This window comes from Perca flavescens, chromosome 19 (genome assembly GCF_004354835.1).
Source record: "Perca flavescens isolate YP-PL-M2 chromosome 19, PFLA_1.0, whole genome shotgun sequence".
Taxonomy (NCBI): domain Eukaryota; kingdom Metazoa; phylum Chordata; class Actinopteri; order Perciformes; family Percidae; genus Perca; species Perca flavescens.
In genome coordinates, this window is record NC_041349.1 from 32,370,738 (window position 1) to 32,397,402 (window position 26,665).

Here is a 26,665-nt window from a genome sequence, read left to right on the forward strand (position 1 = left end):
TGAGTATGTGAATGTATGTCCTTAGTAACTAGCTACTTGCTGCTTGTAACAGAGTAATTTCCCAATTCGGATTAAAAAAGTCCATCTATCTATCTATCTATCTGCAATCTGTTGTATCCTAGGTGGTACTGCATTACCTGCTGTTTGTTGCCGTAAAGTGGGTTGTAGACCACACGTCAGTTGTTTGGATAAAGGACATGTCATATGAAGTATTTTATCATTGTAGTACATCATTTTTTTGGTATAGTATGTTTACAAGCTCCTGGTTTACAGTCGTACTCATACTCCAGTTACAGTATTTATTGTTTTATTATAACTTTTGCACTCCTTTGTAGAGTATCTAAGTTTTTGTGTTATTTTATTTTATTTGATTTACCTTTTATTAATTTAGTCAGTATGCTTATCTTTGCCCTTTTTTTTACTTGACTCAAAGAGCCTGCACAATAATTCCTGTGTGTCTGGACTGTTTGGTGTATGCACAGATGGCAAATAAAAAATCTTGACTCATTCAGGACACAGGAAGTGCCCCATCTTTCCTTTTAATACGATTAGTTGCACTCCCAGTCTTTCAAGTCTTTTTTCAGCCAATCATTGACGACCAGCAGCAGCAGCGGTACCGCCTCCTGTAGGCGCAATTTGCCCACAACACAGAGGATCGTTTTTATTCTGCGGTTTACTGCGGTAAAGCCCGCTTTATATCATCTATGCTACGTGTATGAGCGCGTCTTGAACTGCTTTTTCCCCCCCAGCATGGTCCCGATGTGGATCTGAAGCGGCCGGGAGAACATTAGAGCGGACCAAGTGAGATGCATCCTCGGAGCGCTGAACCTGTTCCACCCCGCCGCACACAAAGCCTGTGAAGCAGGCCGTGGTTTTTTCCCTCACGCAGACACCGCGCCGATGATGCTCAAACATGTCGGGGAATCATTACAAAGGCAACGAAGTCAGCTGCTGCATCAAATACTTCATTTTTGGATTCAACATCCTGTTTTGGGTGAGGAGGTTTATTGCTTTATTCTACGCCTCTCTCAAGTAACGCTCGGCTACAGTTGGGTTATTATCATGTCCACTGGCCAATAGGGAGGAAGGCCCAATCACCATCGCAGCTTACCATTGTACCGTTGTCATTCAAGTGTTCTATTCAGAGTCATATCAATGCATTATTGTGGTTATATTCGTCTAGTAATGTGTACTGTAAAGCTGCTGGGCAGTTCACAGCAGAGAGCTAATCGGCTTTCTGTAGTGAACTAATGACAGCTCAGCGCTTCAGTGGCAGGCTGCAGGCTTATCATTCATATACACATCACATGCACTGACAGCGGGACAAAGCGCAATCCATGTGTACGTCACACGTCAGAATATATTTTGACTTGATGACGTAGTGGATCATTGTTTCCCAAAGCCCAAGATGAAGTCCTTAAATGTCTTGTGTTGTCCACAACTCAAAGATATTCAGTTTACTGTCCCATTGGAGAGAAGAAACTATAAAATATTCACATTTATCAAGCAGGAATCTTGAAGACTGGCTCGAATATCAAAAAGGCGATTCATTTATTAGTTAACTATTATCGATTTAATCTTTGCAGCTCTATTTCTGCATGTAAATTGGGGCTGCAAGCTGCTATCAGTTATTTTCATTACCAATTCATCTTAAGCATGTACTTAATGCCATTACAAACCCAGAAAGTAAATTTACAATAACCCAAAACAAAGGAAAGCCGTAAATATTCACAGCTATTTATTTTGTATTTTTATTTAGGCTAATTCAAAGATGTAATCTCGAAAATTTTCATTTAAATAAATGTCTGTTAAGTCACTATCCATATTAAAACTAAGTCACGCTATTCAACATTCCCAGAAAAAAAATGCTATATTAATGTTTTTCTCCACAAGAAGGAACTATGCCCAAAATCCCACATTCTTAATCGACTAGGACTGAAATCTTAAGAATTGAAATTATGAAGTGATAATCAGAAGTGTGACAGAAGAATGATCTGTCCAATGATTAATCAATTAATTCACCAATTGTTTCATAAAAAGTAAAATGTTTGCCCATTTTATTCATATTTTGCATAAATAATAAGAAAGCTATTTTCCAAATATTTAAATCAAAATATTCATGTGCCCCATATCTCAAAATACCACAGAGATAGGCCAAGAGAATTTCAAGGTGGCATGTTACGTAAAAAAAATGCTTATATGATTAATCGATTGTCAGAATAGTCGCCAATAAGTTACTGTCAATTATCGATTAATTGACTATTGTGGCTTTAAAGTCAAGCTCATCATTCATAATTATATGCACTGAGAAATTCTTTTGCAAGCTTGCACACATTGCATACTTCTTCTTGGAACACTGCCATGACAGTTAGACAATTCACAATACAACACAAAGTGATAACGACCATGATACAAAACAAATACAAATTCATAACCCCATATCCGATATGAACATATGTACGGGAAGTTTTTTTTTAGTGCTAATATTCTTTATATATTAGCAGTAAAAGTAAAAAAATAAGTGCACATAGAGAAATGTTTCATGTGTGAAATGCAAGTTTCAGGTGTAACCAAGCGGCAACTTCTGGATGTAAAAAGTGAAGCCAATGCTGAAGTGCCTTAAAGCAGCAGGAGGCAACTCCGCTGGTTCCAAAAAACCGTAGTGCCCACTTTGGATGGTTAGTGTTGTCCCAAACGGAACATTTATGTTAAAACACTTACTGCTCGCCCCGCCGCCTCTGAAAATCTGACGAAAATCTCTTAAACTGACCTTTGTTGATCTGAAATGAAGACAGGTTCAGCAACTGCATGGCCTATTTCTCGCTTAAAATGTTTTCAGAAACATGTTTCGGTGAACTATTTTTGTAAAATACGAGATCGTATTCTGAACAAGCTGCCCATTGTGCTCTGTTGTGAAATCCGGGAGAAGCCAGACCCATGTGACGCGTTCGTCCAATCAGCTCCCGGTCGACGTTCCTGGTCCCTCCCCTTTATGCTGCGTAGTCAAGACGGCGCCCTTTAGTGCGTGTAGTGTCCATCGTTCCACACTGAATTTTTTGACCGTTTTTAGGGTGTCTATACACGATATACTTAAAAGTCTATGAGAAAATGACGCTACTTCTTCCTTGATTTATTAGCTCAGTTAACATTTCCATAAAGAGTTTATGGTCTCAATCGCTCGTTTCAAGTCTTCGTCAATACAGCATGATGTTCATTTTGTAAACGATGGTCCCATTTATTTTTGAAATAGACGATAAAGCAGGGGGTGCTTTGGGGCGTGGCTACACGCCGACCTGTCAATCAGGACAGAGGCTTAGCAAAGCTAACTGTGCTAACACTGTGGACATTAAAATAGGCCTGAACTTGTTTTTGGCTGTTGTCCATGTTTTCACCTTTTTAAACTTTGAGCCTCTCACTGTGTGTTTTCACGTCATCAAAGTTAAGTGGAACCTTTTGGTCGCCTACAAGCCTGGTTGGTTTGTGGACTGCCTTCAAAAAAGGCAGTCCACAAACCAACAGGTGACATCACCGGTCCAAAGACCCCTTGATCTAAATTAGCATCTGTGACGTTGTTGTAAGGGTAAACCTACTATGAAAACTATACAACAGAGCTATGATATCCTACTGGGAGAGAAAGGAAGACCGTATGAGATAAAGAAGGCTGAGCTCAAAGCAGAACCATGCAAACTGATCCCCCATCAGTGGCCTCAGAGGAAATCAATTTGGATGTTTATTAATAGCAACGTGTCAGGCTGCCACCATGTCATGTTGCATCGACATATCTTTCCAGTGATTAACATGACTGTGGTGTATTGCAGCTCCTGGGCATGGCCTTAGTTGGAATTGGACTGTGGGCATGGAGTGAGAAGGTAAGAAGAGACAGAGTTATTATTAGTGATTATGCAAAATAGAGATATAGTGTTTACAATAGATTTCATTCCTTTTTAAAAACAAAAATTAAGAGATGATTCTTTTTTTCAACCAAAGGCCAGTTTGATCATATGTTGTTGTTTTCGAGCTACTATTTGATGCACATGAAAGCTGCACTAATCAATAGTTGTGTACAAACAATGGATCAGATGGCAGAGCTTTATAGCCTCTTTCAGCACATTGCTTCGGTTTTATGACCTGCAACCAATTCATTACCTCTGCAACCTGGTTTCTGCCAGCAGTAGGCATCGGTTTCAATCAAACAAGCTCTGATAAACCCACTTCACGCTAAGAGCAGACAGACAAACTTAGCAATAAACTGAGTTTACTGTATATTTACTAATATAACCCAGGGTGATAGAAATAAGACAACGCATTCTCATAAATGGGTTTGTGTGATATCGTACGAAAAGTTATGCACATTAAAATGAATGATATTATACAAAAACTAGGAGACGTCCGACTGGTCACGTGACATCGGCTACAGAGTGGTAGTTGCTGGCTGTTTAAGCTGCTACAGAGCGTGGTGATGCCAACTACGGTGTACCGCGTGGTGCTCAGCCAGGTCAGCGGTAGTTGGTGGTTCAGTTACCCAACAATAGGTGACTGTAAGCCAGTGACAGAGCACCGCGAGCTGTCGGTCACGGTGCTCTGTCACTTCAGCGGTAGTTGGTGGTTCAGTTACCCAACAATAGGTGACTGTGCGCTGGGTACGGAGCAGCGTGAGCATTTCGGCGGAGATTATGGTTAAGTTTAGGCAAGAAAAAGTGAGCGTTATGCGTTGACGAAAGTTAAGTTTAGGTACCAAAACGACTAGTTAAGTTTATGGAAAAGATTGTGGTTTGGACTAAAACGCTCCTAAGGAGCACGCATTTCCTGGGTGAAATTCTTTAGTTTTCCGCTCCACGGCTTAAAGGAGAATTCTCCATTTAAAAGATCTGTATGTAAACGCCCACCCTTCCCCCCCGACCACCTCCCTGCACGGCATTGCGTCCTTATACAGCAGCAGTCAATGTGGTGCACACAGCAAATAAACCTCGTAAATCCTACGAATTACCGTGCTCAACTTTTTGTAGCTTTTCGAACATACGGTTGATGAGGCTGAATAAGAAATCTATCCAAAACATCTCCCTGAATCAGTTCATATTCCCAGGTGTCTTGTGTAGTATTCTACTTACAAATAGGTCTCAAAATGTAATTACTCAAAGTGCGCCATATCAAAGGCTAAACCATCTGTCTTGGTGGCTGCAGCAGCATTCTTTCTCCTCTGAGTCGACTCGAGTTCCGTCCTATTGGTGTGTCACTGCGACCCTTTTGGCAAACACGTCCTGCCCTGAAAGAGACGCAGCTGCCTGGCTCAGAGTGTGTGTGTGTGTGTGTTGTCTTCTGTCTCTCCCCTCCAGGGAGTCCTGTCCAACATCTCGTCCATCACAGACCTGGGGGGCCTGGACCCAGTCTGGCTCTTCATGGTGGTCGGGGGGGTCATGTTCATTCTGGGCTTTGCAGGATGCATCGGTGCACTGCGGGAGAACACGTTTCTACTCAAGTTTGTATGTTCCATGATAAGACCTCCAATTTGCACACTGCAGCGATGAATGATGGGGGAAATCCTGTTCACCGCTTTCTGTCCTCCTGCTGTAGTTCTCCGTGTTTCTGGGAATCATCTTTTTCTTGGAGCTGACGACGGGAATCCTGGCATTTGTCTTTAAGGACTGGATTAAAGACCAGCTCAACCTGTTCATCAACAATAACATTCGGGCGTACCGCGACGACATCGATCTACAGAACCTCATCGACTTCACTCAGGAATATGTAAGTCAAAAAATATTCAAACAAATGCCACTTACTAGCTTTATCCAGAGCTTTCCAGCCATATTTCAGTCTTCCTCAGCGTATGGAGTTTGCAATTGGCTGAACAAGACATTGAGACGCATCAAGTGGACCTGAATTAAGATTTTTCAAATGTTAATTTGCAGTTCACAGATTTCATAATTGAAATGACAGCATGAAATGCCAAATACAATTCAAAACACGTGGTGGCAAATGATTACAGAAAGCTGCCCCTGGCTGCTAAAACACGCTCGGTCTGATTGGGGCCTAATAGCGTATGCTTCTACTCCATACTTGTCTAGTAAAGTTTTGATTGCGGGCCTTTTACCTGTTTCTCTACTATGGGATGCAATGATCCACTCAACTCAGGTTTCGCGAATTTAATCCAATTTTCTAATGAGTTTTTTTTTTTTTTTTTTTTTTACAGAATGAGCTGCAGATATCCTATCAAAAGTGAAATTGTATTTTATCTTAAATAAAAAAATAAAAATCAATTTTTAAAACAAATCCCACATGCAAATAACTAAATAAATCAAAAAACGCTTGGTTACGTTGTAACCTTGGTTCTCTGAGTTCTCCAGCTGTAGGCCGCTCGGAGACGGTTCCGATCACACTATCAGTGATTCCACGCCAGCACAGGTGCTTTATAGGGCGTGGCCGGGCAAGCCAGTGTGTCCTAAAGTAGATTACGCCCTAGGCCATTTAAATTGCATCGCAATTTTTTTTTTTTTTTATCTCAACCGGTTGTAATGTTTACACATATATATTGATTTTTAACCGATTGACGATGCATTGTTACATCCCTAATCTCTACATGGGTACGTTTATAAATCCAATCTGACACGGAAATAAGTGGGCTGTTGTTCGGAGAAACAGAGCGATCTATTTCAATATGAATAATGAACAGTTAAGCTGCTGGGTGCCCACTGTACGCTCTGCCGCTCCCAAAGTGTGGTGCTCTGAATAATTTACGAACACAACCATTGTTGTAAGGGTACATATGCTTAAAGTGTCTATATGTAACTTTGAGTTTGTGTTGATTCTAGCGGCCCCTTTAGACTAAAGCGGTAGTGTTTTTACCTAAAGCTCTTTTCTTTATGGTGCTTTATTTCCCACTGTAGATTACTGAGTTAGTGTTACCGGGAGGTCATATAGTTGTGATGAATATTTTGTTCAGACAGAAAATCATTAATTTACAATAAGAGAATATGTTACAGATGCATTGCTGCATTTCAAGTGTTACATACGGTAACTTAGTCTACTTTAGATGTCTTGTGAGATAAACCATGTATTACTGTCACTGTGTCACGAGCCAAAGCATTAAGAGATTGTTGTAGCGACCAAGGTATTGATAACTTAGATTATTATAGCGAATTTCATGAAACCCACGGACACTTTACACAGGAACAGGGGGACAAGGGGAAAGAAAATAGTACACCAACACAAACACGGAGTACAAGGAATAAAACGTCTGCGCTAAATGGAAGGGGGACGTAATTTAATGTTGGCTACTGACGTACAACCACATTGCGCAATCTAAAGTTATTTAATGAATGAAATAGACATAGTACATACCTGAGGGCCAATTCGGGGTGGGTTTGAACCATTTACAATCCCATAAATATCTCCATCTGTTTGAAAGGCCGGCCGAGATTGACTAGCGTTATTACCAGCTTTTAGTTGTTCTTTGTTTAATTTCCTTATTTCCTGTGATGGCCCTGCCCCAGGATCAGCCATAACTACAGCAGATAACTTCTAAAATAACATTAAAATACAATTAGGCTGATATAAAGAAATCTCCTGCTACCTTTTACCTGGCTTTTTCAGAATGTGTTACTGTAGAGCCGTCTACCTGCCGTAAATAATTTTGTGACTTCACGGAAAAAATCGGACCCGGGCAGAGGCCTTACTAAAAACTATATAAAACTAGCGTTCTTTTCCCGGTTAGTCTCCTTTGCTGTTACAGGTCATTTAAGACCACTGTATTAAAAATAATCTTCAGAAACATTCAAAAGTTCCATATAGTCACACAAACATCTGAGTACATCTTTCACCACTGCTAAAAAACTATATCACATGTTTTTACAACTTCAACCCTGACTATTCAAAAGGAGTGAACTGCATAGCATATTATTATGTTGGTATTACAGAGGTGAATGTGATTTTTGAATGAGCTTTTCTTACTTATGGAACAGACCCTGGACGTTCCAGTTGCTATGTTTAAAGTAGATCCTTGCTTAGTTTTTTGCAAACATAGCATCATGATAAATGAGAATTCACAGACAGGTTTTTTTTGCAAAACCTTTGTTGGCCTGTGACTGCAGGATGGATCCTTACAGGCACATAACAGAGACTGACCCTGTGAGGTCAACAACAGCAGCTCCTCTGTTTTAAATAAGGTAGGGCTGGGAAAAAAATCGAGTTGGTAGGTCAAATCGATTCATATTCTCAAAAAATCGAAATCCAAATACAGTATAAATAATTTGGATGTCTTTGTTGCACACTGCACAGTGACTTTTCACTTAGAGAAAGGGTTTGCCTTTGCAATTTTGTTTATGTTGATGCACTTTAATTAAATACAATAAATATATATTTTTAAAATATATTTACAGTTCGCACTTATTTTGTTTAAAATGGAGGGGGGGAATCGAATCGTAAATCGAGTTTTTTATTAAAAAAATCGCAGATTTTTTTAGGGAAACAAATCGCCCAGCTCTAAAATAAGGTCAATCTGATATGTATAGGTGTTGCACTTGAAAAGCCACAAGCTGTTCAGATTGAGTAAAGTAAAGGGAACCAATCAGGTCCACTTGCGATGGGTCTGAAACTGTACTTTTCAAGAAGGTATTTTATCATTTCTGTCTACAAATTGAGGAAATCTGGAATTCCAACAATAGGAACCTTACACATTTGTGTCCTCTCCGTGTGACTTCAGTGGGAGTGCTGTGGTGCGTTTGGGGCAGACGACTGGAACCTGAACATCTATTTTAACTGTACTGATGGGAATCCCAGTCGGGAAAAGTGTGGAGTTCCCTTCTCCTGCTGCACCAAGGACCCAGCGGTAGGAGTCCCTCACCGCATGCATGTTCACATTTACAGAGTTCTCCACGCACATGTGCTCCAGGGCCAGAACAACAGGGGCTCAGGGAACACACTCAGAACACTGTCACACCTGAGGTAGCACACAATGCCTGGCTAATTCTGACTTTGCGTTTTTTAAATTTTATTTAACCCATTGTTAAATGCAGATATAGTGAGCATGCTGACATCAGAAACACTGCTGTGGCTCACAGTCTGCTGTAGACTCTGGGCCCTATTTTAACGGTCTGAGCGGAGGTGCGTTTAGGGCATGTACAAATCCACTTTTGCTAGTTTGACGGCAAAAAAAAGGGTCTGTGTGCCGGGCGCCTGGTTCTAAAGGGTTGTCCTTAGTGTCTACATTAATCAGAGGTGTGTTTTGGGCGTAACACAAAATAACCAATCAGAGATCATCTCCCATTCCCTGTAGGCGCGTTTGGACCTTGGAGCATTGCTGTTATGATGGAGGATTTGCTGCTTAATATTTATATTCGTAATCTTCTGCATGTGTGTGTGTGTGTGTGTGTGTGTGTGTGTGTGTGTGTGTGTGTGTGTGTGTGTGTGTGTGTGTGTGTGTGTGTGTGTGTGTGTGTGTGTGTGTGTGTGTGTGTGTGTGCGCTGCTGTGGGTGCGCTGTGCACGAGCCTAGGAGCATTTCCCTAATGCTCTGTTAAAATAACAATGAAATGCTGCGTTATGGACTTTAGACCAGGTTTTTGTTGGTCAATGGTGCCATCACTTCCCGCTGTCTCAAGATAGCAATACGGCCAGAATGCACCTGAACACACCTCCCTGTAAGACCAGCACGCCCAGAATGCACCTGAACACACCTCCCTGTAAGACCAGCACGCCCAGAATGCACCTGAACACACCTCCCTGTAAGACCAGCACGCCCAGAATGCACCTGAACACACCTCCCTGTAAGACCAGCACGCCCAGAATGCACCTGAACACACCTCCCTGTAAGACCAGCACGCCCAGAATGCACCTGAACACACCTCCCTGTAAGACCAGCACGCCCAGAATGCACCTGAACACACCTCCCTGTAAGACCAGCACGCCCAGAATGCACCTGAACACACCTCCCTGTAAGACCAGCACGCCCATGGGCCACAGACGGGCGCAGGTGCATTTGTTATTTAAACGTCATGTGCGCTGGACAGGAGACTGACAACTGCGTCGGTCTTAAACTAGCAGAGACATTTGGGTCGGGCTTTGCGCTGAGCTGCGCTGCGTGCAAGATATAGGGCCTCTGAGTCTTGTTTATTTGTACATAAAAAGTTGCTTACATCATTACGCTGATTTTAAATATGGTATTCTTTCTGTCTCCAGGAGGATGTAATAAACACTCAGTGTGGATATGACATTCGAGCTAAACCAGTAAGTAACATCTGATTTCTTTCTCCCAGGGAGAGTAACATTCAGCCAGTTTGGAAAATGTTTTTTTTTTTTTTTTTTGCTGTCTTACAAAGTCTGATAAAAAAGATGCAAATGAAAGACTACGACTGAGTTTATTTAAGTTGGAAGGCAGTTTTTTTTTTTTTTTTTTACACAAGGTAAGCTTCCAGTCTTTGTGTTAAACTAGGACACATAGTGGAGCTATCTCTGCATTGGTCGCACAGACATGAAACATGTATCTTTTTATTTTACTATTTTTCCATTCATTGTTATTTAAGTTTTCATTTAGACTGAATGAGGTTTTATTTTATTTTTTATTTTTTTTGAGTACATTGAGTCCAGTTCATTTTAAAGTACAAATTTCTTTCTATTTTAGCATTATCTAAGTTGATTTAATTAGTTCTTATTTAAGAGTTATCTTAGTTTATTTATTAAAGCTTAAGTGCGTAACTTTTTGATATTAATAGACGTCAAGCCGTTGCCAAATGAGATCAGGGAAGGCTTGTATCATGTGGATGCACCAACAGTGTTGTTGTCATTACTGAGAATTCCTCACGGGGGCGACAGAGACTACACACTATAGCTTTAAGTGTTTTTATTTAAGGGCTTATAATTTTAAAGTCTTCTGTCTTGCACTGACTTATTTATTGACTAGTGGACATTTTTTTATGTGGTGCATAACAGTGACAAATAAAGGAATCTTGAGTCAAAACGTAAAGACGATGACAGGAGGTTGTGTTGATCCCTTCAGGACTCGGAGCAGAAGGACTACATCAACGTGAAGGGCTGCGTGCCGCAGTTTGAGAAGTGGCTGCAGGACAACCTCACCTTGGTGGCCGGGATCTTTATTGGAGTTGCACTACTGCAGGCCAGTTCACATATCTCACCTTCAGAATGTTCCTAAACAAAACCCTAAAAAGCATAATTTCATGTTTTTCTTCTTTAATGTAGTCTAATGTTGCCAATATTTTCTTTCATCCACAGATTTTTGGGATTTGTTTGGCCCAAAACTTAGTGAGTGACATCGAAGCTGTGCAGGCGAGCTGGTGAGAAAATGATCTTCACTTCTTATACTTGAGTTCAGTGTCTCATCTGTCCTCATACAGACAGCACTGTTTATGTGAAGCACACTTCTCTTGATTTGCACCCATCTGTTTCTACTTTTCCATTTCACAACATGAGGCATTTCAGCTCTTTGGCGTAGTAGAAATGCTGGCCTATGTTGGAGAAACAAGATGGCCATATTCTAAAAAAAAGTTCCAATTCAAAGTAGGTCTAATAATTATTGTCTGTGGATTTGATATTTTCAAGTTTTGCTAATTTAGTTTGGCTTACCCTAGTTACAATTAGCAGTGCTCTGGATAATGTAAAGTATTTTGGCATTAGCTGTGTTTCCATTCACGCATTTGTATGCACATTTTGAAGTATGGTATTAAAAAAAGCTTGATGGATAGGGCAGGATCCCATAAAACTTCCTTTTGCCTTTGTGGAAAACGAGTTGATGCTCTAAACGGGATATGGAAACGCCTTTCCCAGATAAGTTCTGCCGCAGCGAAAATGAACTTGCAGGACTGATCAGCTGTTTCCACCGCCGGCTTCTTCCCAGATATTATATTAATTTGTCTTTGTCTCCGGACAGCATGAAACATGGCCAAAATTAGCCTTAGACCTCTCTCCATCTTGCGTAGTTCGATTGGTCAAAAGCGACTTGTTTGTTTCCAGTTAGCAACCTCTACTTCTTTTACTCTGTTTACTGGCGGATTACAGCCATCTACTGACCCAACTACACTGTAGCCCAGTTCATCCGCACCAAACCAACTGATGGAATCCTGCCTCATTCACATTTATTTGCAACATTTGAAAGGTTGCTCAAAATTTGATGAAAGGGTAACTACTGTTTTTTTCCAACCTGGACCCTATTTTCCTATGTTTTTGTGTCTAAGTGACTGATGGGAACAACAATCTTTGACATTGGTCCAGTATTAAGGGAGATCACTGCAGTCGGCAGCAGAGAAACAAGCTACAGTACTGTTGCTCCAGGGCTCCCTTGTAAAAGAGATTTGACTATCTTAATGGGACATCACCTGGTAAAATAAAGGATAAATAAAAAAAATACAATGTAAGTTAGCTTGTATTTACCTTCACAAAAGTGCTCGTTTTGCCACTGACAGACTCAGATTAATATTCTAAGTGTCTGACAACATTATGGAAAGGATCTCTAAGGAGGTCGACCTTTCTGTTAAAGAGTAAGATCCTTTTTTTAAACCTTAAAACATCCTTGGAATTGCGTTTGCTAAACTCACCAGACTCCATGTAAATAAACAGTAAATTTAGCATTGTGAAATACACTTCATTCAAAGTCGACAGAAACAAAATAAAACTATGAAAAGACTTTCTCTGCTGCCGACTGCAGCGATCTCTCTTAATACTGGACCAATGTCAAAGATTGTTAAATAAACATAAATAAACTAAGATAACTCTGGCCTCCACCAGAGGAAACTCTGGTGGAGGCCCGTAGCAATCCTGACGTGCAAATCGGTCGTCCTGTCACACAGACCTCTGTAGTGAATTTGCAGCCATAACCCCGCAAAAGGCCATAATAGCCAATGTGTCTCTCTTTCTCTTCATTCTTCTCCTCCTCAGCACCTGCTCATTAATGTTACGGCTGCCATTACACAAACATTTTGAAATAAAAGCAAATATGCTTACTTCCTCCATAACCTCCCTAACTTTAGTGCAACCGCGTGCTGCGTCTGATATCATTGTTATTGTTCTTTTGTGCATGTGAGTCAGTTTGAAACCGCAGACCGTTCACACTGGAATCTGATATAGGCCACATTTTATAAGGTCATGTGAACAGCCAAACAAAAAAATTGGATCTGAGCAAAAAAATCTGAATTAGGCATTAAGACTTGTGGTGTGAACGTAGCTTTAGACACAAAAACATGGGAACATAGGGTCCAGGTTGAAAAAAACGTTAGTTACCCTTTAACAATTAAATGGAAACACGGCTATTGCTTGTTACTCACCTCCCCGAGAGACATCAAAGTCCTTTCTTAACTCAAACATAACTATATTTTTCATAATCGGCCAAAAACAATAGTCTAAATTATATTTCGTCTCTAAGAAGAATGCTTGATGCAAAGATTTTACATAGGTCTGAAAAGTACAGAGCCCCTCGAGTGATGAAAGATATTTTTTTGGTTTTGTGCCCAAATTATCATCTTGTTCTCACAAGATCCATATCTTGTGCGTGCCAGTTATTATTTTGTTAGCCCAGGATTGATATATCCTGTTTGTTCAAGATCCCGAGCCTGTGCGCACAAGATATAAAGATATATAATCTTTTGGGACTTCAGGGGCTCAGCAAGGTGCAAAATGGTGTAGGTTGAGAATATAAATGAACACTACAAATTAGAATAAAATCAAGAAATGGAAAGTATGCAATTTTGGCACAGAGGCTCTAGGGACCCTTGAAATATGCTTTCTTTCATAAACAACAAAAGCAGAGATACATATCTCAAGAACATAATCTAAGCTTTTGATCAAACATCTTTTTTTTTTCAATATGCAGAAAAAGATGTTAAGTTATTAAGCTTTACCATCACGATGCCGAAACTCACCTCATTCTTCCTCCTCCATGCTTCGTCAGGGTGCCCCCTCCTCTCTCCATGCGTCGCCTCCCACCACACTCCAGCAAGAAAGCATCGGCTTACTACTCATGAGACACAGAAACACATGCACTGTGTGTGTTTGTAGCCGGTGGGTGTGATGGATCCATTTGGTCATTGTTGTGTCTTGGGTAGATGATCTCTGTTTGGTGTTGTGCTGTGTTCCATTTAAGGTCTGAATCTGTAAACCTGGAGCTGCTAGGTATTTATTCGACCCTTACAGTGTGCCATGGAGGCAAAAGTGAGACACTGGAGTCAGTTTTAATTGTATCAATTAATGAATCGATAAATTTCAAACGGCATAACATTCCCACTTCCTGAGAAGCATTGCTGCACTGATGGGTGTAACTGCAGAAATTCAACCAATAAAGTTATCAGAAAAATATCAACATGCCCACCTTCCACCTTTTGTATCAAATATAACCGCCTTCCTCTCCATAACTAATCATTAATTAACTAATCACATACAGGGCTCAACCTGACTTTTTAAAAGGCATCAGCTTTTGGTTCCCAAAATTGACAATACAGTAGTGTTGACAAACTGACCGAAGAGCCGGTTAATTAACCCGACTCGTGTCACTGAGCCGGGAGAATTGAGTGCCATACGTCAATGAACCGACTCACTCCTGTTTTTTTTCTTTTACTTCATTAGTGCTGTTGGCATTATAGATATATATATATATATATATATATATATATATATATATATATATATATATATATATATATATATATATATGTGTGTGTCAATGGTTGGCCGTTGTGTAGCTGGTATTCTTCTGCTACTGTGTGTGTTGTAATCTAGCTCATTAGCGCCTCCACTGGACTGGAGTGGTGGTGGTAGAATCAATCAGGAAATGAGCCTAGACCCGAACGAGACCGAATGTAACCGTGCAACCGATAGCAGAAGCCTTTATTTCTCGTGCATCTTAGATGATTGTGTACATACTAATTAATAGATTACATTATTGATGGATATCACATACAAATGCACGTCCCTGTTATCTTAGTAGTTATGTTAAGTTAAATGTTTGTTACGTGATAGGTAGGCTGTCACCAGGGGACCGTGCACCAGACTACTGAACAAGAGTCATGTAATCAAACGGGTGTCTAGGTTCTCGGCAAGTTTGAGTTATCAACCGATAGCAGAAGCCTTTATGTCTCGTGCATTTTAGAATTGTGTTCATGGAAATCCATATGCTATACTACCAAGGGGAAAGTATTAGGCCTATATCACATACAAATACACGTAATGTTATCTTGATAGATATGTAAAGTTAAACGCAATCGGATCGGATGTAGCTTGTCGGTATGCTAGGCTAGCTCCCAGTGATCTGAGAGTGTGAAAATCATTTCCAGTAAAGGACAAGGTTGCAACAGTCGTTGTTTAGGTACCTTAAACGTGCACGAACGGTCTCAGAGTCATCGCTGCAACCAGGAGATGAAGGAGAGCTGAGATCCACAACGCTGAGCACATCTTAGTCTCGGACACCGCAGGATGCTAGCGCGGCCAGCGATATTACGAATCCCACTATGGCCACGCCAAGACCCGCCCTTCAATAGCGTTCACACACTACTATTGGCCAGGCGTCCATGCTTAAATGTACAGGTCCTATCCCCTGACCAATCCCCTAACCCTAACCTTAACCACTCGAGGTGAAATGCCTAACCCCAACCAATGGAGCTGCTTCGTAGGGCGGGTCTTGGCGTGGCCATAGTGGGATTCGTAATTTTGCGCGCGGCTAGTGCGACCAGCGCCGGTGTTAATGCCTTTGCCTCTGCCTCGCGAATGGATGATATAGCCCCTATGGATATAACCCTGTGGATGTGGATCGGTCTTCCGTGGATGAGCCCGCAACTCAACCAGTGCTAAAGTATCCGGTCACTTCTTCTGCTGAGTTTAATTGTGTAAGACCGCCAGAGGATAACAGTAAGGTATGTGGCTACTCTGCCGACTGTATTATGTCGTTATATGAGATATATGGATTAAAATAATCAATTCATAACCCTCTACAGAAGCTGCAGGCGCAGTTCTATTTCTATAACAGCTTGTTACTGTTGTCAAGTTGTTGTTCCCTCATGGTTTTCTCTTGTTATGGCCAATAATACTTTAGGGCTATTAATGCGATTTATTTATTTTTGTTAAACATGTTTTTAACATGAATCATCACACTAAAGTAAGGAAATAACTTGAGTCTTGTTTTACATGACAGTTGACGTTGTCAATGAACACGTTCTGTGGCCGAGTATTGATTGAAACTGTCGGGCAGCATTGTTGATCTGTATTGTTAAGAATTATCAAAATGACGTGGTCGTTCTGATTTCTGGAGGAAGGAGGAGAGGCTGGGGTCGAATTGAAAGATTAAGCAAAAGGTTTAATAAAACAACATGAAAACGACAGTCAAAACACAATTGCTACACTGCAGCTGACAGCGGAATGATCTCATGCTTCATCCTTGCGGAGTCACAGAAGAACAGTCATGTGACATGACAAACAAATACACTGTAAACAGCGGACTCCAACTGCTTCCCTTGCGGGGTCACAGATTGAAGCCCCGAATCTTACTCAGGATCAGAATTATATCCCTTGGAATTGTGGGTGTTTCCCTGAATGGAAAATGTCCCAGGTTAAAGACACGCTTCTGATTTCAGGTTACTCCAGGTCACAGACAAAGGTCGTTTCACATATTAGTGCCGATTCTGTTCAAGTTTACAGAGTTTGCATTTCCTTTGTTCTAATCACATCTGGCCCTGCAGGGAGTGGCTCCCCAAAAGCAGAAACAATAGTTACCTTTCCTGTGGGGACAATGATTCTGCCAAGTGTAACATGTTATTAGTGTTTACTAATATCGGCTATCGGCTCCGATACTGCCTAAAACGCTGGTATCGGGAAGTACTGGAGTTTATGCACCGATCCAATACCACGTAATAAAGCCCTAAAGAAAATCTACGTTAAAGTAGTTTATTTATGTTCTTTTTCCGTTATAACGGACTGTCAAACTGGAGAATAAAAGAAAGTTCTACGACATTCATTGTTTGTGTTTGTTCATGTTTCACAAAGAGTTTAACCTGAGCCAGACAGACAACAAAGATAGAAATCATATCACATCCATACAGGGATAGTAGTATACAGCTGTTAAAACATAATAAAATATATGACCCACTGGTATCGGATCGGTACTCGGTATCGGCTGATACGCAAGTTCAGGTATCGGAATCGGTATCGGGAAGCAAAAAATGGTATCGGACCATCTTTAGCTTGAACACCACGGGCCACGGCCAGGTTAGGGCTGGAGTTTTTGGCCCGTTCAGGGCTCTAGCTAACGTTACCTGCTGCCAAGTGTAACGTGTTATTAGTGTTTACTAGCTAACGGTAGGCTAACGTTACCTGCTGCCAAGTGTAACGTGTTATTAGTGTTTACTAGCTAACGGTAGGCTAACGTTACCTGCTGCCAAGTGTAACGTGTTATTAGTGTTTACTAGCTAACGGTAGGCTAACGTTACCTGCTGCCAAGTGTAACGTGTTATTAGTGTTTACTAGCTAACGGTAGGCTAACGTTACCTGCTGCCAAGTGTAACATGTTATTAGTGTTTAATAGCGTGACATGCAGTGATGTTCTGTGGACTTTTCACAACATAATTATAATTTGATTAATTAAATAAGTATTTAAATTCTACATTTACAAACTAAAACCCATTACATTTTTCAACTAGTATTTTTTTTTCTGTCTTTAAATAATGATTTAATGTAATCATTTTATTTACACAGATTTGGAATTGACTGTTATATTCCATTTTAATATTGATTTTTTTAAAGATGCGTAAGCACCAACACATTAAATGGTTCGGAGTAATTTCACCCTAGGGTCCTGTGCACCATGACCTCGAGCCAAACACCCCCCCAGAAGCTTTTTTCACCTGGGTCTAACATTGGGAGAGTTAGCGTTATCAGCTGAATAGCTTAGTGCAGGCGCTAACGGATCCAAGAGTGTATCTTGTACATTACCCCACTAATAATGCCCGAAATGATACCAAACTTCTACACTAGTACATATAGGTTATGTACTGATAAAACGATGGATTGGAAAGTTTGTAAGTACACCAGAAGTTTATGTAAACAACACTTGCCTGTTGGGTTCTGCTCTCTGCTGCTACTGCTACCGGCAGTAAGACGAGTGCTTAGGGCCGTCTACAAATTACAACACTGAAAAGAGATACAACAAAAATATTTATTAATTTAACTTATTTTTTAAAAGTGCTGTAGTACAACTAGCAGGAGACAAGTTATAATTTAGGTAAGTTTGGAGACGCTACCTTACTGTATTTAATCATTAAATTAATAAATATTTTTGTTGTAACTCTTTTCGGTGATGTAATTTGTAGACGGCCCTAAGCACTCGTCTTACTGCCGGTAGCAGCAGCAGCAGCAGAGAGTAGAAGCCAGAAGGCAAGTGTTATTTAAATAAACTTCTGGTGTACTTACAAACTTTCCAATCCATCGTTTTATCAGTACATAACCTATATGTACTAGTGTAGAAGTTTGGTATCATTTGCACAACAAAACATGCAAGAATTAAATCTCCCTTTCCTTACCATGGATATAGTGCCACTTGGCCAGCCATGCCAAAAAATACTTCTCCGCTTCTATATCCAACGGAAAATAATCTCAAAATGAAATGGCACAACGTGGTGTCAACATAAAATAGAGCGGAGTTCACTTCACAGTGAAAACTAAATACTTTCACCCAGGAAACGCTCGTTCGTTCCTCTGGAGTGTTTTAATCCAAATTACCATCTTTTTCCTAAACTTAACGAGTCATTTTGGTGCCTAAACTTAACTTTTATCGCTGCTTGGCGCTCACTTTTTCTGGCTAAACTCCACTACCAAAAGCACCGCCATCTGGAGCTCTGTAGCAGCTAAACGCAACCAGCAACTGCTGCTTGCATTTAATCGTTCTGTGCATATAGACTGTTCACATTACAGCTCTTTACTTAGTTTAAAATACTTCTATTTTGGGTATATAATATATGGTCTATTGGTGAAGTAGCACTGATCACTTTGAGGGGGGATACATTTTGTCCCCACTGGAGGCAGAGATATGTAGACCAGAAAGGGGGAAATCCCACGCATCCCTCCCGCCCACCAACAAATCGCACCGTGGACAAAATTAAACTAAAAAAAGTCTACAATTCCTCCGGTGGTCCACTCCACACTCCATACTACAGGTTCAGAAAAACCACAAATTGTTTCCTCTGCTCTCCATGCAGCATGTCCTGTTATTTTAATATTTGGCAGTGTTAGATCGCTAGTTAGCAGTATGTTATTCGTTTATGTAAAAAATTCTATGCAGTCATTTTTCACAGTTATTGCAATGAACTTATGTGCAACACACACTGGCTGTGACAAGTGACGTTTGTGCTGTTGCACACGCCAGAGGCGCTCTACAGGCAGAAGTAGCTGCTTTTCTGGACCGTTGACATGTGTCGGTGAAAAGGAAGTAGTAGTTTGTTTTGTATCCTGCGTGAAGATGCTGCTGTGTGTGTTTCCCTTAAGTTCATGGTTCATTAGAAGCAACACGGTGTAGCACTGACAGTTTGTGCTTCTGCTGACGGCGTGTCCCAATAAACATGAGGTTGACAAATTTTGACATGGACGTTTTTAAGAAGTTCTTTCCCCCCATACTGTAGTCTACATTCTGACTGAGCTGCACTGACCTTTTGTGGTGGCAGACAATCCCTTTTTAAAGGGTAACTACCATTTTTTTCCCAACCTCTTCCTATGTGTTAGTGTCTAAGTGACTGATGGGAACAACCATCTTTGACATTGGTCCAGTATTAAGTGAGATCGCTGCAGTCGGCAGCAGAGAAACAAGCTACAACGTAAGTTAATAGGGCAATTGTCCAGCTTGTATTTACCTTCACAAAAGGGCTGGTTTTGCCGCTGACAGACTCAGATTATTATTCTAAGTGTCTGACAACATTATAGAAATGATTTCTGAGGTTGACCTTTCTGTTAAAGAGTAATATCCTTTTTTTAAACATAAAAACATCTGAAAAATTGCGTTCGCTAATCCCACCAGAGTCCATGTAAATAAACATTAATTTTAGCATCTTAAAATACACTTCATTCAAAGTCGACAGAAACAAAATAAAACTATGAAAAGCTATTTTGGGTCCTCTTTCCACTTTTCCAACCATCACAACTCTAGTTTTGGTTGAAATAAACACATATTTTACTGATTTACATGTGAAAATATGTTGGCTCTATACACGCTAAAAGTATTGTTTTTGAAATGGAGTCTGGTGGGTTTAGCGCTAGCGACTTCAGAGTTTCTGGTTAAACATAAAGGTCTTAAAGAGGTTTTAAAGGTCTATTTCTGAAGGGATCCTTTCCATAATGTTGTCAGACACTTAGAATATTAATCTGAGTCAGTTGCAAAATGAGCACTTTTGTGAAGGTAAATACAAGCTGGATGATTGTTCTATTAACTTAGATTGTAGCTTGTTTCTCCACTGCCAACTGCAGCGATCTCGCTTAATACTGGACCAATGTCAAAGATTGTTGTTCCCATCAGTCACTTAGACACAAAAACAGAGGAACATAGGGTCCATGTTGAAAAGAAAAAAACGGTAGTTACCCTTTAACCACTACTTAAACCAAAAGATGTTTCTGGATTTCCAGAACTGTAAAAAAACAAACTTGAGAAGAGACCAAAAAAAAAGATATTCACTTGGTGAAATATCAGCATGCAGATGCAGCCAGCTACCAGGTTTATTTACTATAAAACTATTTGATCTACTGCTAGAAACATTGGCATTGTTAATAAGGTGGTGCCATTTAATAACCGTCTCTGTGAGGTCCGGAGTAGTAAATTCAGTACCGGCCAACATGGAACACGCAGACAAAGAGACAGACAAAGTCTTCTTTTCACCGTTGGAATACACATTTATTCTTTGAAAGCTCTAAACTCATAAACAGACACAGCAGGACACTTTGGTGCAAAGAATGGCCAATTCCAATACATTTCTAGCTGATCCGTAAACAGAAGAAACTCTTAAGACCTTTGTGAAATTAAGGTAGTGCTGATGGAGTGAACCTAGTGAAAAGCTATTAAAATACATTTGATTCTTCAAAGCACGTAGGTCTGAGACAAATGAGAAATCCCTTCCAGCGTGACTGCACGTTGCTGATGCTCCTACACGTTCCTGCTGAGCTGTAGAGTTGGGCTGGTCCGCATTTATAAGCCTTGGAGTCGTGTCACTTGCACAACAATCCTGTCTTTCTTCCTGACCTTTCCTCCCACTGTCACGTTGTCCAACTAAAAGACATTTTCCTCTTTGTCTTTCCTCCGCCTTAACATGTAATCCTAAGTCTTCTCTCTCCAGCCTTTAGTTTAGACCGTTGATCCTTTGCAGAACACTGTTTTCCAAGCATTCCCGACCTAACCCTTAACTTCTCTGTCCTCAACTTTTATTTAGAAATTGTACCAATGACACAGGGGTGTTGGAGCTTTGTTAATAAGCAGATGGTTTCAAGGCTTTCTAATGAATTTAGCTTTCTATCTCCTCCTTTCCAGTTTCTTCACCTGATGCTGAAGCAGCATTTCAATCCTAACAGGTAACCTTTTTTCAGTGGTGGAATGTAACTAAGTACATAAGTACTGTACTTACAGGGTAACTACCGTTTTTTTCAACCCTATGTTCCTCTGTTTTTGTGTCTAAGTGACTAATAGGAACAACAATCTTTGACATTGGTCCAGTATTAAGTGAGATCGCTGCAGTTGGCAGCGGAGAAACAAGCTACAATGTCAGTTAATAAGACAATTGTCCAGCGTGTTTTACCTTCACAAAAGCGCTCGTTTTGCCACTGACAGACTCAGATTAATATTAATATAAAAACATCTGCGAACTTGCGTTCGCTAAAGCCACCAGACTCCATGTAAATAATCAGTCATTTTAGCATCGTAAAACACACTTTACTCAAAGTCGACAGAAACAAAATAAAACTATGAAAAGCTGTTTTGGGTCGTCTTTCCACTCTTCCAACCATCACAACTCTAGTTTTGGTTGAAATAAACACAGAGTTTACCGATTTATATGAGAAAATATGTTTGCTCTATACACGCTAAAAGTATTGTTTTTTTAAATGGAGTCTGGTGGGTTTAGAGCGCTAGCAACTTCAGAGTTTCTGGTTAAACATAAAGGTCTTAAAGAGGTTTTAAAGGTCTATCTCTGAAGGGATCCTTTCCATAATGTTGTCAGACATTTAGAATATTAATCGGAGTCTGTCAGCGGCATAACGAGCACTTTTGTGAAGGTAAATACAAGCTGGACTATTGTCCTATTAACTTAGATTGTAGCTTGTTTCAATCTCTCTTAATACAGGACCAATGTCAAAGATTGTTGTCCCCATCAGTCACTTAAACACAAAAACACAGGAACATAGGGTCCAGGTTGAAAAAAACAGTACTTACCCTTTAAGTCCAAATGTTGAGGGACTTGTACTTTACTCTTTTCTTTTCATGCCACTTTTTACTTCTACTCCACTACATTTCAGAGAGAAATATTCAACTTTTTACTCCACTACATTCATCTGACAACACATGTAGTTAAAGTTAGAAAATCTGATGTTTTATTATAAAGTAAACTAGCCAACAATATAACGGCCTACAAGTCCAGCCGAAATGATTAGACCAGTGAAGACCCAACTGGTTGAATCCTTTACTCTTTCTAAAATGGGAGGATTGTTGTTAAGTTCTTTTACTTGTAATACTTTAAGTACATTTTTCCTGACGATACCTACATACTTTTACTTAAGTAACATTTTTAAAGAAGGAATTTTACTTGTAACGGAGTATTTTTACTGTGTGGTATCAGTACTTTAAGCTAAGTAAAGGATCCGAATACTTCTTCCACCGCTGCCTTTCGTTAATGAAATTTAAATCCGCTGAAGATCAGGATGGCATAAAAATCCAAATAATGTTCATTTGATTTTGTCTCATTTTGTGTTGTCAGCTCCGGGTCTTTGAATGCGCCTCCTTGAACACACGGTCAGCGGAGCGTTCAGAGGACCACGTCGATCACCGGCACCACTTTGTCCACTGAACCAGCACCTTTTTTTCAAGGCACTAATATGTGAAATGCCCTGTATATAACACTGTGTGACTTGTTGTTGCAGAGGATGGTTAAACATGCACTACATGCACGTTGTCACAATGCTCTGGTTTTTATAGCTACGTGTAGAGAGTAGGAGTTTTGATACATCTTTTTGATATTAGATTGGTATTTTTCACTGTGGAAATAACGCTCCATTGCTAAAACCCATCATGTAGGACTGTGTAATAGTTGTGTACAAGAAACTAAGGATTTGCTTCTTTTAAAGTGGAGTGCTTGCTTTATGTACCTTTCCACCATGTGTCTCGGACTGTGCATACGGTGGCGCCAGAGATCAGCTGAATAGTCTCTTGATACTAACTCATCCAGCATGAAAGCGGAAATGACTACAAATTACTCCAATTATTTAGCATACTGAGTTACTAATGGACTAAGGGGTCAGCTAATTTAGTGTTGTTATTAAAAAAAAGAGTTATTGGTTGTTATAAGTTTTCCTACTCTCAATACTGACTGTGAAATAATCCCTTCGTAGCGGAAAAAATCCAGTCCTCATTGCGTATAAAAATGCTTTCCAGAGTTGGAAGCTGAAGCTAAAATCTGGCTTTAACAGTCAGAGTTAGCCGAATCGCTGTTTGGTCCCAGCGACTACAAATTAGGATTGGGCATCAAGAACTGGTTCCAACTTGGAATCGTTTCAAAAATTACGATTCCAATGGAATAGTTTTTTTTTATTGGAATCGTATGAAAAAATTGGTTTTGAATCCGACTACAGTTCCAAATTTAAAGGGTAACTACCATTTTTTTTTTTTTTTTTTTTTCTTCAACCTGGACCCTATGTTCCTATGTGTTTGTGTCTAAGTGACTGATAGGACCAACAATCTTTGACATTGGTCCAGTATTAAGCGAGATCGCTGCAGTCTGAGCACTTTAGTGAATCCAATCCAATCCAATCCACTTTATTTATATAGCACGATTTTAACAAACACAAGGTTTCCAAAGTGCTGCACAAAAGATAAAACAAAGTAAATAGATAACACAATAAAAGCAGAGGTACCCACTGTAAAATAAATGCAATAAAAAACGATTTAAATTGAATTAAATAAGTAAACATCAATTAAAATATGCAAATATGCACATAACGTCAACACTCTACCTGGTGTTAAAAGCCAAAGAAAAGAGGTAGGTTTTAAGAAGAGTTTTAAAATTAGACAGAGAGGAGGCTTGTCTAATGTGCAGAGGCAGTCTGTTCCAAAGTTTTGGAGCTGCAACGGCAAACACTCGATCCCCTCTGAGCTTGAGCCGAGCTTTAGGCACCGTCAGCAGCTGGTCAGCTGACCTGAGAGATGGGCTAGGAGTGTAAGGGTGCAGCAGCTCAGAGAGGTAAGGTGGGGCAAGGCCATTCAAGGCTTTAAAAACAAATAAAAGAATTTAAAAATGAATCCTGAAATGGACAGGCAACCAGTGGAGTGAAGCTAAAATAGGTGAAATGTGGTCATACTTTCTTGTGCCAGTAAAATGCATTACAGTAATCCAGCCGAGTAGTCACAAAGGCATGGATTACTGTCTCAAAATCTTGTCTCTGAAGGATTGGTTTTATTTTTGCCAGCTGCCTTAACTGAAAAAAGCTAGACTTCACCACAGCTTTAATCTGGCTGTCAAATTTGAGATCACAGTCCACTTTTACCCCCAAATTTTTTATAATTGGCTTGCGATACTGTGCTAGAGGAGTGGTAACAGAAGTAACACCAAAGACCATGACTTCTGTCTTTTCTTCATTAAAATTTAGAAAATTTAAAGACATCCAAGCTTTAATGTCGTGTAAACACTCTAGCAGTGGGTTAACAGAGTAGGACTCTGTCTTTTTGAGGGGGACGTAGAGCTGGCTGTCATCAGCATAACAGTGAAAGGAAATCCCATGTTTCCTAAGAATGGAACCAAGAGGGAGTAGATAAATAGAAAATAAAAGAGGGCCGAGCACAGAGCCCTGTGGGACCCCACATGAAAGAGGAGCAGCGGAGGATACAGAGTCATCAAGGCCGACACAGAAAGTCCGATGTGACAGGTAGGACTTGAACCATTCCAGTGCTGTGCTACTGACGCCCACCCACTGCTCCAAACGAGCAATGAGGATATCATGGTCGACTGTATCGAATGCTGCAGTCAAATCTAAAAGTACAAGGATAACACAGTGACCAGAGTCAGTAGCTAAAAAGATATCATTAAAAACTCTTGATTAATTAATCTGCAATGTTTTAAAACCGGATTGGAAAATTTCCAGGATACTTTGTTCATTTAAAAAGTCCATGAGCTGGGAATATACAATAATATACAGTAAATACAAGCTCAACAATTGTCCTATTAACGGACATTGTAGCTTGTTTCGCCGCTGCCGACTGCAGCAATCTCCCTTAATACTGGACCAATGTCAAGACTGGTGTTCCCATCAGTCACTTAGACACAAAATACATAGGAAAATATGGTCCAGGTTGGAAAAAATGGTAGTTACCCTTTAACCACTGCTTAAACCGAAAGATGTTTCTGAATTTTCAGAACTGTGAAAAAGCAAACTTGAGACCAGACAAAAAAATGAATTCACTTGGTGAAATATCAGGTTAAAAAACAAACCGTAGTTACCCTTTTTGTTTTCCGTAGCAGCCGTCGTACTTCCAGGTGCTTGTTGTGTTGCAGCCACAGAGCGCACAGCGCTCTAAAGTCTGGCTTTATTTTTCATTGTAAAAGCCCGGTAAAACTGTAAATCACCATGGAACCAAAATAAAATCTTCCTCTACCTGTGAAATAATGATGTGACCCATTTCAGCTCCACCCCTGGAAGAACCGGAATTGAAAGGAAGAACCGGAATTGGAATCAGAATTGTTGAAATCCAAACAATGCCCAGCCCTACTAAAAAGACCTCAACTTTAGAAGATAACACAAGCGATTTGGCAAACCGACTGCTAGAGGGATTTAGTTTCGACCACTTTAGACGGGAGGAATGATCACGGTGACCAATAACTTGAATACGTTGCGTTTTTGGTGACGCGGGACAATAAAGGCTTGAAAAATGTGTCAATTGTTTTTGGCATCTCTACTGAAATTCAAGTATGGAAATCAGCACTAGCACAGGCTGGCCCAGTCCTATCAGGACACATAAAGAAGTTATTGTTAAGGCGCCGACACACCAACCCGATTATCGGCTGTCTGACAGTCTGGCGAGGTCGGTGACTCCAGTCTGTTCCGTGTGTTCCGTGCCGTCATCAGTCTGAGGAGCCGGCGGCCTTCATTTGGGCTGATTCCGAATGAAGCCGCCATTATGCTCTGTTGTAAAACCCGGGAGCAGCCAGACCCACGTGACGCGTTCGTCCAATCAGCTGCTGGTTTTCATTTTTTGGGGCGACAGTACAAAACAGTACTGCTGTTATGAAGACGGTTTACGTCTTGCGCACGCGCAGAATGTACTCTCAAGTCGACGTCGATTCGGTGTGTTCCGAGGCACTTTTTGGACCAACTCGGGGAGGCAGTCAGTCCGACTGGCTTTTTCTGCCGGAGGGTTGCCATCTGGTTGGTGTGTCGGAGCCTTTGAACGGCTCTTATGACAGTCCTGAACAGTGAACCACCTTTTTGAAATACTTTTAAGAAAGTGTGGA

The 26,665-nt window shown here is 40.4% G+C and overlaps 1 protein-coding gene across 3 annotated transcripts; it reads left to right on the forward strand.

The window, feature by feature from the left end:
- The first annotated feature begins 587 nt into the window (after positions 1–587).
- On the forward strand, positions 588–25,376 carry tspan5a (tetraspanin 5a). Of its 3 annotated transcripts, XR_003690911.1 has the most exons (11): positions 588–994; positions 3,819–3,869; positions 5,334–5,480; positions 5,572–5,742; positions 8,696–8,821; positions 10,170–10,217; positions 10,987–11,103; positions 11,220–11,281; positions 13,888–13,997; positions 21,484–21,524; positions 22,922–25,376. XR_003690911.1 is itself a non-coding variant. In XM_028564007.1 (10 exons), exons 1-9 carry the CDS (start codon positions 914–916, stop codon positions 21,494–21,496), a joined length of 816 nt encoding a protein of 271 aa, XP_028419808.1. In that variant the 5' UTR covers positions 588–913; the 3' UTR covers positions 21,497–21,524; positions 22,922–25,376. The 3 variants fall into 3 exon arrangements, 2 of the variants coding, with proteins under 2 accessions (XP_028419808.1, XP_028419807.1); XM_028564007.1 differs by lacking the exon at positions 13,888–13,997; XM_028564006.1 differs by lacking the exons at positions 21,484–21,524; positions 22,922–25,376 and having other exon boundaries at positions 13,888–14,299.
- The last annotated feature ends 1,289 nt before the right edge of the window (positions 25,377–26,665 follow it).